Source organism: Anopheles cruzii, chromosome 2 (assembly GCF_943734635.1).
Source record: "Anopheles cruzii chromosome 2, idAnoCruzAS_RS32_06, whole genome shotgun sequence".
Taxonomy (NCBI): Eukaryota; Metazoa; Arthropoda; class Insecta; order Diptera; family Culicidae; genus Anopheles; species Anopheles cruzii.
In genome coordinates, this window is record NC_069144.1 from 24,154,909 (window position 1) to 24,170,381 (window position 15,473).

Genomic DNA, 15,473 nt, shown 5'->3' on the forward strand with positions numbered 1-15,473 from the left:
TGGAGCATCATTTGATTGATCGTCATCCTGCTTGTCGTCTGGAGACGCATCTTTGTCGTCTTTAGTTGGTTTATCAGAAGACTTCGCATCCTGTTTCTTGGAAGGAACTCCATCTTTGCCTGGTTTCGGTGATCCTTTACCTCCCTTCTTAGGCTTATTGGAATCCTTTTCTAGACTGTCTGGACTCTGGTCAGCCTCGTCATCCTCTGCATCCGATGGAGCATCATCTGATTGATCGTCATCCTGCTTGTCGTCTGGAGACGCATCTTTGTCGCCTTTAGTTGGTTTATCCGAAGACTTCGGATCCTGTTTCTTGGAAGGAGCTCCATCTTTACCTGGCGTCGGCGAATTTTTAGCACCTTGCTTAGGCGTATTGGAATCCTTGTCTAGACCGCCTGGACTCTGGTCAATCGCGTTATCCTCTGCGTCCAATGGAGCATCATTTGATTGATCACCATGCTGCATATTTAAGTTTGTTCCATCGTTCCCTGGTTTTGGCGCTGTTTTGCCGTCTTGTTTGATGGAATTCATTAAAAGGTTTGCTACGCTATACTTGTCGACAGGTGTCTTACTGCTAGGGAGTGAATTGTCTGAGTCATCAGAGATTCGAGTGTCGAAGGTGCTTTGTTCTTCGTTGGGTTCTGACTTCGGTGTGGATTCCTTCGCCTTATCAGAGGCAGATTTTGGGAGCTGCACAATGGTTGCATTCTCAGAATCGTCCCACTTCGGCTTCAGATCGGCTTTACCTGGGCTTTTTTTATTTCCTCCGGGCCGTCTATTGTTACTTGGTCTTCGTGAGCCGGAACTATCGCGTTTGTCTTGATCGTTCAAATTATTGCCCTTGCTGGCCGCTTGCTGAGGGTCCTTCGGTGATTTCCCAGCCTTCGGTTGGGCTTGTGTCTCGTCTTTATCATCATACGAAGGAGATTTTCTTTCCTCTTCCTCGTCATCGGAACCATTTTCGAACTCTTCCTTTATTTTTTCTGCCATTTTCTTGAGTCGCCCATAAGCTCCTTCCTCGGTGCAGTCGATAGGAAAGAGATCCGAAATGGGGCCATCAGCGCCATTCCTAAAACAACCAAAAATGTGTCGTTACAAATCAACACCCGTTTTCGAAAGGGTTCACAGTCGGTACCTACATCAGGGATCGTGCCCTTTCTAGGGTAACTTTGTCTGGGTTGTTCAGGTTAATACTCCGATATCCACCCATGTCCGCCATGTAGTGAGTAACAAACAGTTTTCCTTGGCCATCAATGTACCCGTAGCAGCCAAGCACTGCATCGTCGATCGTTTTCTGGTGTTGAATTTGGGTTTCTCCCTTCAAATCGGCCTTTTTGTATTGGGCTTTTCCTGTGGATTAGATCATACTGCGTTAGACCACAGGTGTTTCTTGATACGTGATTCGATACCGTACCTCCCCTGTACGCCCGTTCCTCTCTAGCATCGACGAAAGTCACCAAGAGTACTAAGAACAGCTAGAGTAAAAATTCCAAAACCATTAATAGTTTCATAGTCTTTTTTTATCTTCGAAGAACGGACTGGGCCGTAATTATAAGATTCATAGTTGAAGGATGGGAAACTTGATATTTGAACAGCACAAAGATTGATATTTTCATTTACATCCAAGTAATCGGATCTCACAAACATACTGAACGCTTCATGAAAAACTTTAATCATTGGAAACGTTCCGTTACAAAGCTCAGCCTCAGCTTAACGATCATTGTTGTTCTTGCCAAGCAACATTGATTCTTTCCGAAAGAAGTAGCAAAAAACCCCAAAAATAAATTCAGCTCCACCGCTGAGCTCATTGCTCTAAGATTTAAAAAAATATTTTTGCGCTCCTCGGTGAGTAATGAAAATAAACATCCTTGTCACGATGTAGATAACACGTTAATAATAGTTTGCAAAACATTTATATCAAATGAGAAATGAAAAATACAAAAAAAGAGAACCAGTGGGATCCTTGGTCTTGATTCTATGACATTTGCTGCCTATGCACAGAAAAACCTGTTTAGTTGAAGCGCAAGTGGCACATTTGGTCAACGTTACCCTATTTCTAACGTTACGTCATCCGTCATCGATTCTTCGCATATTAGTCCCAATTAAAATGTCACTATGCCGATCCATCTTGGAAGCTTGAAACATTGGTCAACATACGTTCCTCATTTGAAACGTGGTAGTAAGCCGTTCCCCCATAGAAGCCATCGGCATACGTAATGCCGATGCCTACAAAACTTAAGTTCCTATCAAGAATACTACAAAAACCAGAAAGCCGACTCCCGAGGATTAATTCTTGATTTCCAAAATGGAGCTAAATTTGATCGTGGTCAACAACATGTTGAGTGCTTAAAATGTTAAGCCTGTATGCCTGTGTTGTGTCTGTCTGTCTCTTCTTACATACAACATTACTCATTGATGCCCATGCTCAAATGCTTATGGGATGATAGAAAGATTTACATAATTTATAATACAGAATTTACATTAAAGTATAGGCTATGTTACTTGAAGTTAAACTTCGGAAATTGGAAAAATCAAATGTTAAATCATTGTTTCATGAGTTTACATACAACGAGATACGATTGTGTCAATAATGTTATTAAAGACAAAATTAAAACAAAACAAAAGACAAATATTAATAACAGCATTGGAGATTGTGAAAAAGCTGAAAAGCTCAACAAACTATGTCCAATAACAAACAAATCGTAGGATTCAGATGTAATAAAAATTGACGAATGTAAACTAACTTTCAAGGCCCACACGAGAACTTTTTAACTCCAACTAAAAAATGGATTATTAAGTTAACCATTCTGCAGGTAACAGAATATTTATCAATCAGGATACCCATCCCTTGCGTAAAGAGAAGATTATGTTGCGGCAAGACTGTACCAAACGAGGCAACACATTTTGAAGTATTGGGCGTAAGCCACAGAGTTAGGTGGGGAATTCACTTTACAATCAGCATATTTCTCGTACCCAACACTTCTGTTTCAAGTTATTTCTTAGTAAAGTGATTTTTTGTTTAAGGCTAAGGATGTTGTCTCCAAAGATCCATTAAAAAAAATATTACTAATGAAATATGCACTTATGCAAAGTTCGCCTGTACTGATCTTTCAGATGGACCTAATCAAGGAAACAATAGCTCTCTATCTGAAGTCAAAGAAAATCGTATATATTTCCTCTGCATTCATTTTCGCTGATCGTATCGTATCATATCATTGACTGTACTCTGTATAGCACCGAAGAAATCGGCCCGGTTTTTCAATGAAATACGTATTTTCCGCACAATACTGAGGTTATCTGGAATTCCCCAACTGAGCCACCGGCACGCGGCAGACACATCACCCAACGCACCGTTTTGCACAACACACAGCTCGACAGCGATAATCACCGCACCGCGGGGGGACATTCAACCAGCCGTGCGCCAGTGACACGGTGGCCCCAAATCTTATCGGCCCAACAAGAAAAAAACGCCACTTACCAACACGTAATCCGGCCGCATCTTCGGAGCTTCGAAGGAGCTTCACTGCTCCCAAATGCCGCCTACACGAATCGAAGTTCAAAAATGTCTGCACCGCTCACAAAATTCCCACCACAAAACTTGCTAAAAGCTAAACCCAACTCCTGCGCTGAAAGGTATCTTTAGGACTGTGTCGTCTGACTTCTGCGAGCTCCAACACGAAACTGGACATCGGTAGGCAGGATCCGCCGCGTTTTGATAATGCTACCCCTGGGGCTCTACGTAGTGGTGTGCAGCGGCAACCCCTTCCACTGAGAGGAGCAGAGAACAGACTTCGTTCCCCAAAAAAATTTTAAGATGATATGCTCTGTGGCCGCCGGATTGGTTTACAAGGCAGCATAATTTAGAATCGGCTGACGAAGAATGCAAGAACCAACGCGCGCGATCCACGCGATCAGGTCCGACGATGGGCTTTCCACATTTTATGTATCCTTTTTCCGCTTCGTCTCCGCAGACTCGCCACCACCGGTCTCGTCGATGACCGTACCCCGGACTGGTCTCGTCGATGTTCAAATTATTCTAATGACCTCACTACCCAGCTCGACCGTGGCCCTGAACCCCTCGCTGCGTTGATGGTTCTTACTCGCGGATTCTTATCGAACCGCGGCTCGATTCCCCGAAAACATCCTTTTCTAACACACGCACACACCTGTTTGGTGTACAATGTTTGCACACACGACCGGTATCGCCGAGACCGACCGACCCGCGACCGACCTGGTGCAGAAGAAGAAGTGGCCACCGTCGCCACTGGACCAGTTTTTCCATTTCGGTTCCTTATGACGATCCCTCGGGCAAACCCGTTGACCTCCACCACGACGAGGAGCATCTTCCAAATTACAAATTATGTGTTACTCTTCTTGGCGCTGTTTTGCGCTTTGTGACTTCATCCACCGCGAGCGGGATTTTATGGTGCAGTAATTTATGGCCGATCATTTACCATACCACCATACGGCGGTGCGATTCCTCCAGAGTTCTGGATCTTGGGGCACTCTCTGTCGTACGGGCGGCGCTTCTACTCAGCACTGACGAACTAGTTTATTGGGACCGGCAATAAAACGATATCCGCTCCCACCGGGAAAGCACCAGATGGAGTTTCTTAATCGCGTATATCACGAGTCGTTTCAAGTCGACCGCACGCACCGGCGACACTTGTGGAGTTTGCGTACACCTCCGGTTGCAGCGTGTGTATTACTTCACAGTTCCGTACCAGCTGGTTCCGGACGAAAACGAATCTTCTTCCAGTGGCCGTGAAAGTGAAAAACAAATCGGTCATTGGCACAATAGCCTGCACGACAGTCTTGGCATAGGGTGTCGCATAAAAAGCTTGCAGCGTCAGAAAAGCCATCGGAGACGGAACTCGCACAGGGTGGCTCTGTGCATCGGCAGTTAGAAGTAAATCATTCTAACTGCCGATGCACTAGTAACATTTAACTCGAGTCGAGTCAATTTTGATGTCAATCAATATTCGATGTTTAAAGTGTTATGTAGAGTCCGAAAAGCCAGACGGCATTGCGTTGCGTAAACTTAAATTGGAAAAGTACAATTCGAAGGGCAATGAACGTGGACCCGTTGACTGTTTGCGGTGAAGTCGTGTCTGTTAAAACTCCGATCATTTACCCTGGCGGGAGTGTTCTTACAACGTAAAACGACGACGCTCTTTATTTTGAGTTGGTGTTCAGTTTATGATAATTCAGTTGAGTTGCGAGCTGTCCACACTTAGATGACCTCAGTGCAGCATATACGCCTCGTTAGGCTCCGATGGACTGCTCGCGTCATGAGAATAGCGGACGACGAACTAACCCGCAAAGCCTTCTTAGGTCGTCCACAGGGACACAGAGGGCGTGAAGGCCCCGTTTGAGATAGCGGCAGTTTTCATCGACAGCGATGCAACAGAACAACGAGTATATAGCTTACGGAGTCTCTTAAATTGACAGACCATAAACTGCATAGAGCGGACATTAACCTATTTTCCCGACGGACCAAAAACCGTTTTAGTTCCTTTAGATTTGTGATCGGTTATCGGCTAATCGGTTGAACACGTCGGATTCCGGACATGGAAAAGCTGATTGTCCGTGTGCAGATAATTCTTTTTTTCGAAAGCCAGTTTTTGTAAAAGATTCTCACTTAAATTTCACCCTAAAGCACCACGTAGATAAGTATGAAACTACCAAACGCGGCTGGTTGCAAGTATTATTGAAATCAAGTTGTTTTCCAGTTTAGTTTCATCGTGTTGCGTCGTGACATGTCACCTTGTCACTGCGCTGATCGTGATGTATGCTATCTTCTTCTCTGTGTATCATCTTTGTTAATTTTTTCTCGCATTTCGCTTTCTGCTCATTATGCATTCTACTTTTCCGATACCTAACATCTGCTCGCTTCATTCTGGCCGACCGTGGTGGCTGCCAAAATGTTTGCAAATTAACTTCGGCATCTTTTTTTCTCCTAATCGCTAATACGCTTTGTTTTCGTTCCATAATGTATGCTATTCGAAGCACGTGTGGCACCGAGCACCGAAGAAGAATTAAGGAATTCACGAAAAATTACTTACTTTTGTCCGGCTGAGTTGACTTTTTTTTGCTGCCACCAATAAATTGCGAGGTAACCTGAACTTTTGACCTTTCGGTTTAGTGTCGAAGCTTAAAGATTCATTAAAAATTCACACATCACCACAATAGCCGTCGTCCGGATGATCATCGAAAGAATTTGAATATTATATGTGAAGCAATGTTCTAGCTAGCGGCGAGCGAGTGTCAATGCTAAATGGTCAATCATTGCTCGAGGAAGAAGACAAAAAAAGGTTTTCTACACAATGGTTAAATAGCTCCAAATCGTGGACTTGCAGGTATGAGGAGGTTGTCGGTAACAAAATTTAACTTCTGACTTTAGATGCGCTTTAATTGCTGATGGGGCAATGGTTCACTTGAGAACCTGGAATCACTCATGACTAACGCATGTGAGGCCACACGCCGTTACTACTTGACAGTCCTTCCCTTCCGAAAGAAACTTAATTGACTGCCTTAATACGGGATCACAGATCAACACACAAAATATATGCGCCACTGGGTTCAGTCGTCAGAAGCAGCATTATGTTGAACACTTATGTCGGAATCCCGTCCATTACTTTCTGCTCAACACCACTCCATGAAACTTAGTCAACAAAGTAGCCCGTTGGAACATGCTTTGCGCGATACGGTACATTTGCTGTGCACCGAAGGGTTACATCGGCACCGGCTGGTAAACGCCTGAAAGTATGCAATTCAGTGCGCTTTTGACGCTTCGAACGGCGGCTGTTCAAAAGGTGGACCGTTAAAGAAACAAAAGATGTTATTTATTGTTATGGAATACGTTAAGTCGGTCGGTCTAGTGCTTAAGGGATATCGGCTGACCTCGGAAGCCAAATGCTGTCGCGTTAGTGTCCAAGAAGTTATCCGCCATTCCGTAGGCTGGGGTTCCGAAGACGAGTAAAGGTAATTTTCTGACTGCAGAGTTAGAAGCCCTTCCAGATTCGAACCGACCAGAAGTAGAAGCGGTTGGTGTCATATCCCCAGACATAGTGATCTCAAAGCTCTGCACGTACTCGTAAAGTAAAGCAGGACTCGTGCCAGGTTTTTAAGGTGTGATATGAATAAAACTCTACGGCTCTGCTTTAATGCGTTGACTTGCATTTATTTCATTCCGCGATATACGTAAATAATTTAACAGCACTACCGAATGTGGAAAGAAATAGTCGAGAGCCAAAACCATTACACGGGCCACAGAGTGACCCAAATTCACCCCATCCGATCGACTACTCTGGCAAGCGCTCTTCTATTTCGCGTGTTTGACATCGGCCCAAAGTTAAATCACAGAATGGCGGCAAGAAACAAAATGGCTGACCTGCCCGAGATGGCATCGAGCTTCGGTGTAGACGGTATAGACACACGGTGCTAGTGCTGATCCCTTTCGCGTGTAGGTGAAGATAAAAACCTATTCGATGTACCTAAAGTAAGATGAGTATTTTCTTCATTATCGGCTCTTCGCCCCGTCGGATCGGCGGATTCCCGACTACTTCCGCCCGAATAGATTGCCGGTGTCCAGTGGCCCGTCAAACGGGGTGGCTACCGTCGGTGGTGGCCGTCGGGCACGGAGCCGCCGGGATCGGGCTCGCTGCAACACCCAGGTACCGTCGGGCTTCTGGAACAACCGCTGGGCAGGCAGCTGGTCCAGCGAACGTCCAACACCTGACGGTGGCGGTGGAGCCGGCCAGTTGAGATTCGCCGGCAGCCCACTCTTCTGGGCGTGACAGTTCGGGATGTAGATGACCGGAATGAACCCAAGGTAGCCGGTCGGTTGGCCCGGTTGCTGCTGCTGTTGCTGGTTAGGCCGCTGATTGTCTGCGGGACAGTTGCACGGTGCCTGCGGTACGTTAGGCGGTGGGTACGGGTACGGTACGAAGAAGTACGGATACTGCGAGACGGCTATCTGATAGTTCGGGTTATTCGGGTTGTTGGGGTTATCCGGCCCCGGTCCGGGACCGTTCGACGCAGGCGGTGAGCTCGTGTCGATCGGCTTCGTCGGTGGATGGACACCGATCGCGGTGCTAGGCGATCCAGGAACGGGTGGTGCTGGTTCCTGACCTCCAGTGGGCGGCTCCGTTGTCGTACCTGGCAGAAAGCGGAAAGACGCCGTCAGTACTCCAGCAGTGTCTCGGGTTGGGTGTCGGGTTACAAGCATGCACTAACTCTACAACCCCACATCAACATCCCAGCACCAGCCATGTAGAGGAGAGGACCCCCAGAACTGTGGTAGGTCCCCGGGGTGAATACTACCTTGACCGCCGGTCGGAATCGAGACGCTGGTGTTGTGCGTTAGATGTGCGCTGCCCTCCAGCCCCGTCGTGAGAGTGCCCTCGATTCCTGCGCCCACCGACGTGGCGCTACTTACGTTGACCCCACCGACCGAGACTTGCCCGGTGTGATTCAAGGAGCTATCGATCAAACCTGCTTGTACGCCGACCTGCACACCGGTGCTGCCCGCCACGGACACGTGCTGGTTGTCGATCGAGTTGTGGCCACCGTGCGTGATCTGGGTGCCGGTGGACCCGCCAGCCGTGACGGTCGTAATGTGCGAGTGATCCACCGTCGTTCCGAGGATCGTGGCCATTCCGTCGACACTGGCCCCTGCCTGCACTCCACTGGCTCCGGCACCGGCACCGATCGTTCCGGAAGCGCTGTGGTTGGGCCCGCTGTGAGAACCGCTCGCCTGGCCACTCACTCCAGCCGCAGACACGGCCGCACCTACGGAGAGACCTCCTGCTCGATGGCCACCCACAGCCACAAGAGCATTAGTCATTAGGGAGTCATTAGGCAGTTCCTCCCGCAGCAGCTTCCGGCAGGTATTTACCGTGCGGTCCTCCGAGGCCCAGCGTAGCCTGCAGCCCCCCCTGGCCCGGCTTAAATCCGAAACCAATTTGTACTGGTGTGCAGTGGTGTGCATGTGTTTCAGTGTACATGTGCGGGTGTGGCCCGATGGTGGCGTATGTTTGTGCGCGTGTTTTGGGTGTAGGCGTGACATGTGTGAAAAGCGCAAGTGTTTGTGTACGATTAGTCGTTGAGTTGTTAATCAAATTAAACTTTTTAGTAAAGTACCATGTCATAACGTTACAACCACTTACGACTAAATATCAGATATCTAAGAGCAACACATAGTCGGTAAAGGCTGAGGCGTTATTTGGTATCTGCATTCCCCACACAATACTTTACCTCCAAGTGGCGGTCGCTGACCCTGTGATTGGCCTTGCGACTGGCCTTGGGACTGCTGACCCTGCGATTGGCCTTGCGATTGCTGACCTTGCGATTGGCCTTGCGACTGCTGACCTTGCGATTGGCCTTGGGACTGCTGACCCTGTGACTGCGATTGGCCTTGCGACTGCTGACCTTGAGATTGGCCTTGGGACTGCTGACCCGGCGATTGGCCTTGCGACTGCTGACCTTGCGATTGGCCTTGCGACTGTGGTGCTCCTCCTTGTTGCCCCATTCCCTGTCCCCAGGAAACTTGCACTTGGAGATTGTGGTCCTCCGTGTTGCCACTGATCGGTTTCTGGTGTTGCCCTTGGTGCTGGGCCTGGAACTCGCCCTGTGACAGTCCCTGGTGACTTCCCTGGTGGCTACCCTGATGCTGGTTGCTACCGCTGATCGGTCCCTGGTGCTGGTGCTGATGTTCTCCCTGTGTCGGCGAATTTTGACATTAGACTCTCTTCTCGGCGCAGTTAAACTGAATTTCAATTCATGTAGTATTTTAAACGATGCGAACGACAACTTGGTTTCCTAAAAATTGCACCTCTTTCGGAGGTTCGTGGCTCTAGCTTAGTTAACGCAAAAGGCGGAACTAACAATCTGCAACGACCCGATTATAATTACGTTCCCACTAGTTACAGGGAGGAGCAGCAGAAGTTTCACGAAATGCCACAGACCTAAAAATCACTCTGAGGAACTTCAACTATAGGCGCAAAGCTCGTTCTACAAGAACGACTAGTCCCATACGTTGATAAGATAGTTGGTAACTATCAGGGAGGATCAGGGAGGAAAGTCTACCACTGATCTTCACCAGATCAGATCTTCACCATGCGACATATCCTTCAAAAGATGATTGCGTTCAGTCAGAACACATAGCACCGCTTCATCGATTACTAGGCCGCATATGGCAGCATAGCTAGAGTGAAATTGTATGAGACCATGACTAGTTTCAAAAAACCGGCCAACCTAACCAGACTTGTGAAAATGAGCATGACCAACGTTACAAGCCAGGTAAAGGTGAATGGAAAACTCTCAAATCCCTTCGCTTAACAGCCAACAGGTCTTTCTACAGTCTGAGAAAACTGTTTCGCTCACATCTCTTGTCAAGACTGTGGAAGCTGGAATTATATGGAACTTTCATAATCCCAGTACTCTCATACTCATCTGAGACATGGACTCTTTCCAAAACTGACGAAACACTCTTAGCCACGTACGAGAGGAAGATGCTCAGATTGATATTTGGCGCCATATGTGTGGAGGGACAATCTAGAAGTCAGTACAAAAGCGAGTTGTACGCAATGTACAACGACCTCAATTTCGTGAAGTGATTACCCGTACGCGTTGCAGGTTCCCCTTACCTGGTGCTGTCCACTGTGGATACCTTGATGACTTCCCTGGTGCTGTCCTTGATGCTGCCCGGAGCCCAGGGGACCCTGTTGGCTTCCCTGGTGACTGCCTTGGTGTTGCGATTGATGCTCCCCGGAACTGATCGGTCCCTGGTGACTCTGACCTTGTCCTTGACCTTGTCCTTGGCCTTGCCATTGTCCCTGTCCTTGCCATTGACCTTGACCTTGCCACTGACCTTGCCCCTGGTTCGGTTGATTGCTTCCTACGGGAACATGATTAGTAATATTGAGTACCTGGAACGGAGTGCACTAACGGAGATTAATGGGTTTATCTTCCCGACCAATACCTTGCGTAGGTCCGCTTCCACCGGTTGTGCTGGGTCGTGTTGTCGGTGCTGTAGTCGGAGTGTGTGCAAGAAAAAAACAGAAACAACGAACGGTGCGCCATGACTACGTGCGTGCTCTCTACCCCGTGCATCTAATATCGCTGCGAGTACCTGCCGGACTATGCCCTCGTAGAAGATCACCCTCGGTTCCTGGCCCGCCCCTCCCCCCATAACAAAAGCTTACCTGGCGTGGGACGCGGTGTGGGTTGAGTCGCGCCTGGCATTCCTTCGGGACGCATGCCTCCCGGAAACATTCCGCAACCCTTCGGTAGATACAGCTCGGTCCACGGTCGCAGCTGTCCGCGCGGTCTCTCACGGGGTTCGTCCTCGACAATGGAGCTACCGGGGACGCGGGAAAACACACATTCCCAATCAGAGTCTAGGTCCTGGACCCGGGCCTAGGCCACTACTCACTTGCTGTACTGGGTCGGAGCGTCAACGAATATCTCGACCGGCCGATTGGGCTCGACTACTCGGTAACCATGTGTGTCTGCCACGTAGTGTGTGACGCGCAGCTGGCCGTTGGGATCAATGTAACCGTAGCAGCCGTACGTGACGCCGTCCGGTCCGCGTGTCTCATGATGGAACTGACCGTTCGGGCCCACATTGTAGCCGTACTGATAGGAGCCTGTAAGCCAACGGCCAAAAAGCATGCAACAATCATCCAGAATAAGGAAGACACCTTCTCTCTCTCCCAAAACGCCTTGGTTTTTTGCACTTACTCGTGTTGAAGTTAGCCTCGTGGTACTGCGTTTTGCCCGGTTCGTCAATGGCCACTATTACCTCCTGTTCGGAGCTCGCGAAGCGGCCAAGGAATGCTAGGGTCTGCAAATTGAAATATATGGACACTGATTTTAACAAAATATCACAATTCTTTCGAAGTGCTTACATCAAGTTGGGTTCATCATGACTCTGTATAATAAGGTTATTGAAATAAATAAGTCAAAAATTCAAAACCAAAAGAATGTTTATGTATAAATAATACATACGATACGTGAAAAAGAAATAACAGAATAATAAAACCAATTGAAAAAGCATCAGAAAGAACGAAGCAAAGAAAACAATACAACCTATAAACTCGAAAACCTAAATTAATTTATATACGAAATAAAACTAGTATTCAAGCCATTTCTGCAGTGGTAATGCTGTAACACCAGCATCACATCCACTCACGTGAAACGGATGTACACCACGCGTACACAGCACCACGATTCTTGGAACTATACCGCAGTCAGCGTGTCGGTAGTTTTCCCCATTTATGACATTTTCACACGATCAACAATGCTCTGCCGAGTCGATCAGGCTGAGAGCAGTACGGGGCAACGACGGTGCCTAGTACTTGCATGGGCACATATGGTCGGACACCTTCACCGTCGGGGCTCTAATTGGAATGATAAACTTGCACTTGAATGTTGCGTTCGGCGGCCCGAGTGACCCCAGGAAGCTCCGGGTTTCTGATGAATTTCCGGATTCTGGTGTAATGGATGGGGTGAGGGGGTGAGCGCGAGCGGGTCGCCGATGACGACGATGACGCAAACGACCGAACCCGGCTGGGCTATTTACCAAGCCAGGTGACAGCCATTTCAGAAGTTGCTAATGGAGTTGGAATGTGCCCGAATGAAGACGACTGCAAGCCGAAGGTCGCGCTCATGGCCCATAACGGTGATGGCATTTGCAAGAATGGCATTTTTGAGCAGATTGTCAATCGCTCCGCTTCGTATCTTTATTTATTTTGTTTTTTTTTTTCGAAGGTCCAAAGGTTCAACGGTATTGTAGCAACAAATGGCATCCAAACGTGCTATTTGTTGTTACAATACCTTGGCAACGCAGTGTACTAACCACGAACATTCCTGTCACTTTTGAAGCCACTTCCTTCAGCTATTGATGAGAGGCTCTCATTTTTCATTTTCTTAAAAAGCGGGTGTGTTTTAATTCACCAATACCATGTCTAAAGTCTGCTCAATTTGATGCCATCCGTCGATCCGATGTCATCACACTTCATAATTGACAATCGAACGATATCGAGACGAAATCGGATGGGCGCACTGCATGATCGCAGTCACCAAGGTAAAGCGCGGTCCGTGTAGTACCTCTGGAATCGCTCAAGGTGCGCGCACTTTCCTAATCAGTGCGCCATCACACCGCACACTGCGTTCCTTTTCGCCGATCTGACATTTGCGCCCTTCTCTTTTCGGGGAAGTCAGTGTAGGACAATCGCTCGACTCGGCAGAGACTTCGCTCGCAGATCGGCCACAACACGGTTGACACGGTGTGCCAAGTTGTCGGCTAGGGTTGTCTCTCCAACCGATTTGACATACAATTGTGTTGATGGAGTCCGTCCGAACCCGAGCTCCACACGCCAGCCAGCTGCCCTCGACTGAACGCGTACGTTAGGCAGCCACGATTGCATTGTTTTTGGTCCGGGGTCTGGTCTGACTTCCCACCACGGAGAGGTCCACGGATACACGCCTTTCGCATGGCGCGTTCACCTTTCGCGACGATTCTATGCTAATCCCCTCTCCTGGGGTACCGCCGTCAAGTGTTTAGGTTGACGGGCGGAGGCAACTGTATTCTGAGTGGCCACGAGGTGGCCATCCTGCGTAAGACAATACACCGAAGGATCTCGCGTTTATCTCGGATAAGCTTTCCGGGCGACCAATGCCACAGCGGTTTTGAGAAAGGTGTCGGTTTTAGAATCGAATTTCCAAACAATGCAACTGGTCGATCCTAAGCAGACGACAATTTCCTTGACATCCCGTAGCAGATTTCAGTATGAACCCTATACAAAACCAATGCCCATCCGCGAAATAGTAGCTCGTGAACAACAAACCAAATGAGGATTTCTTATAGTTAACATAGTCCTCCATTGCTTTTCAATTAAGCTGGTGTTAGTGGTGAAATTCTACCATCCTTAAAAATATTGTTTTAGAGAGCTAACCATTTAACCTGCAATGTCATCCTTATTTGCTTTTAAATTTTAAAACGTAAATCGATTAACAACCGATTACATAGTCGTGGCATGGGCCAATGTACGAACGACTAGTGAACGATGAACTTTTCAAAGCTTGTAACTTCAAACTGGCCACCATATCCTTGATCACCAACAGTCATGGTAAATGGTAAACGAAAATGTTTTCTACTTCACCAAGAAAACAAACGGAAAGAAAAAGGTTATTTGACTTTGGGGAAAGCAGATTACCCGTTAAGCTTGACTTTCTTCGTTTCGCACGTGCACAACCATTTACATCTGCAATCTGTTCCGTTCCGAGGTGCGGCTGATCTCTGTGATTTATTTTTCAGACGTTTTCTAGGGTATTTGATTCTCGTATCAAAAGCCATTTTTAGTCACCGGTACCGACGAAAGCCGAGTGCTTCGCCCAACTGCACGCGCCAGTACATCGGGTTGGAGGGCCGCCGACCTGGCTTGTCAGTCGAGCTTATTTTGCCAACCCCAACCGCCAGCTATCCTTCCACGAATCAGTCCGGATTTCGAATCAACTGTCTAGGATCTAGGATACGGCAGCAGTGCAGCGCGGCAGCCCGGGGTAGGCATCAAAGCGAACGGCGTCGTTTGTTGTTCGGTCGGTGATATATTTGTGTTTCAAACCGCAAAACACTACCACCAAAAACGGGGCGGAAACCCCTGCTAGACGCCAACCGTGCCGCGTGTACACTTCAAGATGCTTTGGGACTTCGCTACTTTTCTTTTTTGCCCTGCTGGATAACACCCAACTCACGCCAGACCCGATTTCAGCAGTCGACGTGCTGGCGTGACCCACGTCACGGCCACGCGATGAAAACACTGCTGTAGCAACTAGTTGGGGCGACTTGCTGTGCCGGAAGTAACGCCATAATCCTACCAATGATTGGCACACTCACGAACATGCTGGGGTTGCTCTTTTGTTGGACGTCTTTTCTAAGTGATATCGTTGCCCGTCTGCTGTATCCTTTTCACATTAGTCTATACCTATCACGAGGTGGAGGCTGCAACCCCTTTTCGGAGCGTGAAAATTTTAAGCTATAGCGTCTGTTGGAATTGAATTGCTTTTGACGAGATGGGAATGTTGTTCGAACAAATACCAGATCGGAATCGAAGTGACTCGATTACCACTCGTACCACATTTAGCAGGGGCAAATCTCGCCTTGGGAAGCGAAACGTATGTCCTCACGCGCAGCATTTGTTTGTATTTGTAAAGTTGAGACAGATGGGTTTGTGGAAATCCATTTTGTTACATCAATGTTTGCCTCCTTTTGTTGCTTCAATTATTTCCCAACTCCAACTTATGCACTTCAATCCATCCCAACTAAACTCCTATAGAACTCACGCCAGCTGTGCAGATGGGCCTTTGCCTGCTTTGAACTGAATTTTATTATTTAAATTTTTTATTTTCATCAGCTTGTTTCTTCTCTTAACTTTTTCGTTTCAGTACATTTATTCCTTCTTATGTTT

At 47.7% G+C, this 15,473-nt stretch overlaps 2 protein-coding genes across 2 annotated transcripts in view; both read right to left on the reverse strand.

Moving 5' to 3' along the window:
- LOC128278721 (protein starmaker-like) overlaps positions 1-6,952 on the reverse strand; it is an 8,745-nt gene extending 1,793 nt beyond the window's left edge. The window contains exons 1-4 of the mRNA XM_053017451.1: positions 6,904-6,952; positions 1,140-1,350; positions 952-1,069; positions 109-402 (exon numbers count right to left, since the gene is read on the reverse strand). Coding sequence (XP_052873411.1) covers positions 109-402; positions 952-1,069; positions 1,140-1,350; positions 6,904-6,952 — 672 coding nt within the window. The remainder of the gene's footprint in view (positions 1-108; positions 403-951; positions 1,070-1,139; positions 1,351-6,903) is intronic.
- Positions 6,953-7,561: 609 nt separating this feature from the next.
- Positions 7,562-14,908, reverse strand: LOC128278722 (uncharacterized). Its single transcript, XM_053017452.1, has 8 exons — positions 14,903-14,908; positions 11,746-11,848; positions 11,438-11,651; positions 11,208-11,362; positions 10,985-11,032; positions 10,650-10,900; positions 9,247-9,721; positions 7,562-8,160 (listed from the first exon to the last, which is right to left on the reverse strand). Exons 1-8 carry the CDS (start codon positions 14,906-14,908, stop codon positions 7,562-7,564), a joined length of 1,851 nt encoding a protein of 616 aa, XP_052873412.1.
- Positions 14,909-15,473: the final 565 nt, after the last annotated feature.

What these genes read in the sequence shown, in the direction of transcription:
- LOC128278722 (XM_053017452.1), bottom strand. An exon ending in TGGAAGCGGACCTACGCAAG is followed by an intron (nt 10,901 to 10,984) that starts GTATTGGTCGGG and finishes ATGTTCCCGTAG; the next exon opens with GAAGCAATCAACCGAACCAG. An exon ending in TCCACAGTGGACAGCACCAG is followed by an intron (nt 9,722 to 10,649) that starts GTAAGGGGAACC and finishes TCGCCGACACAG; the next exon opens with GGAGAACATCAGCACCAGCA.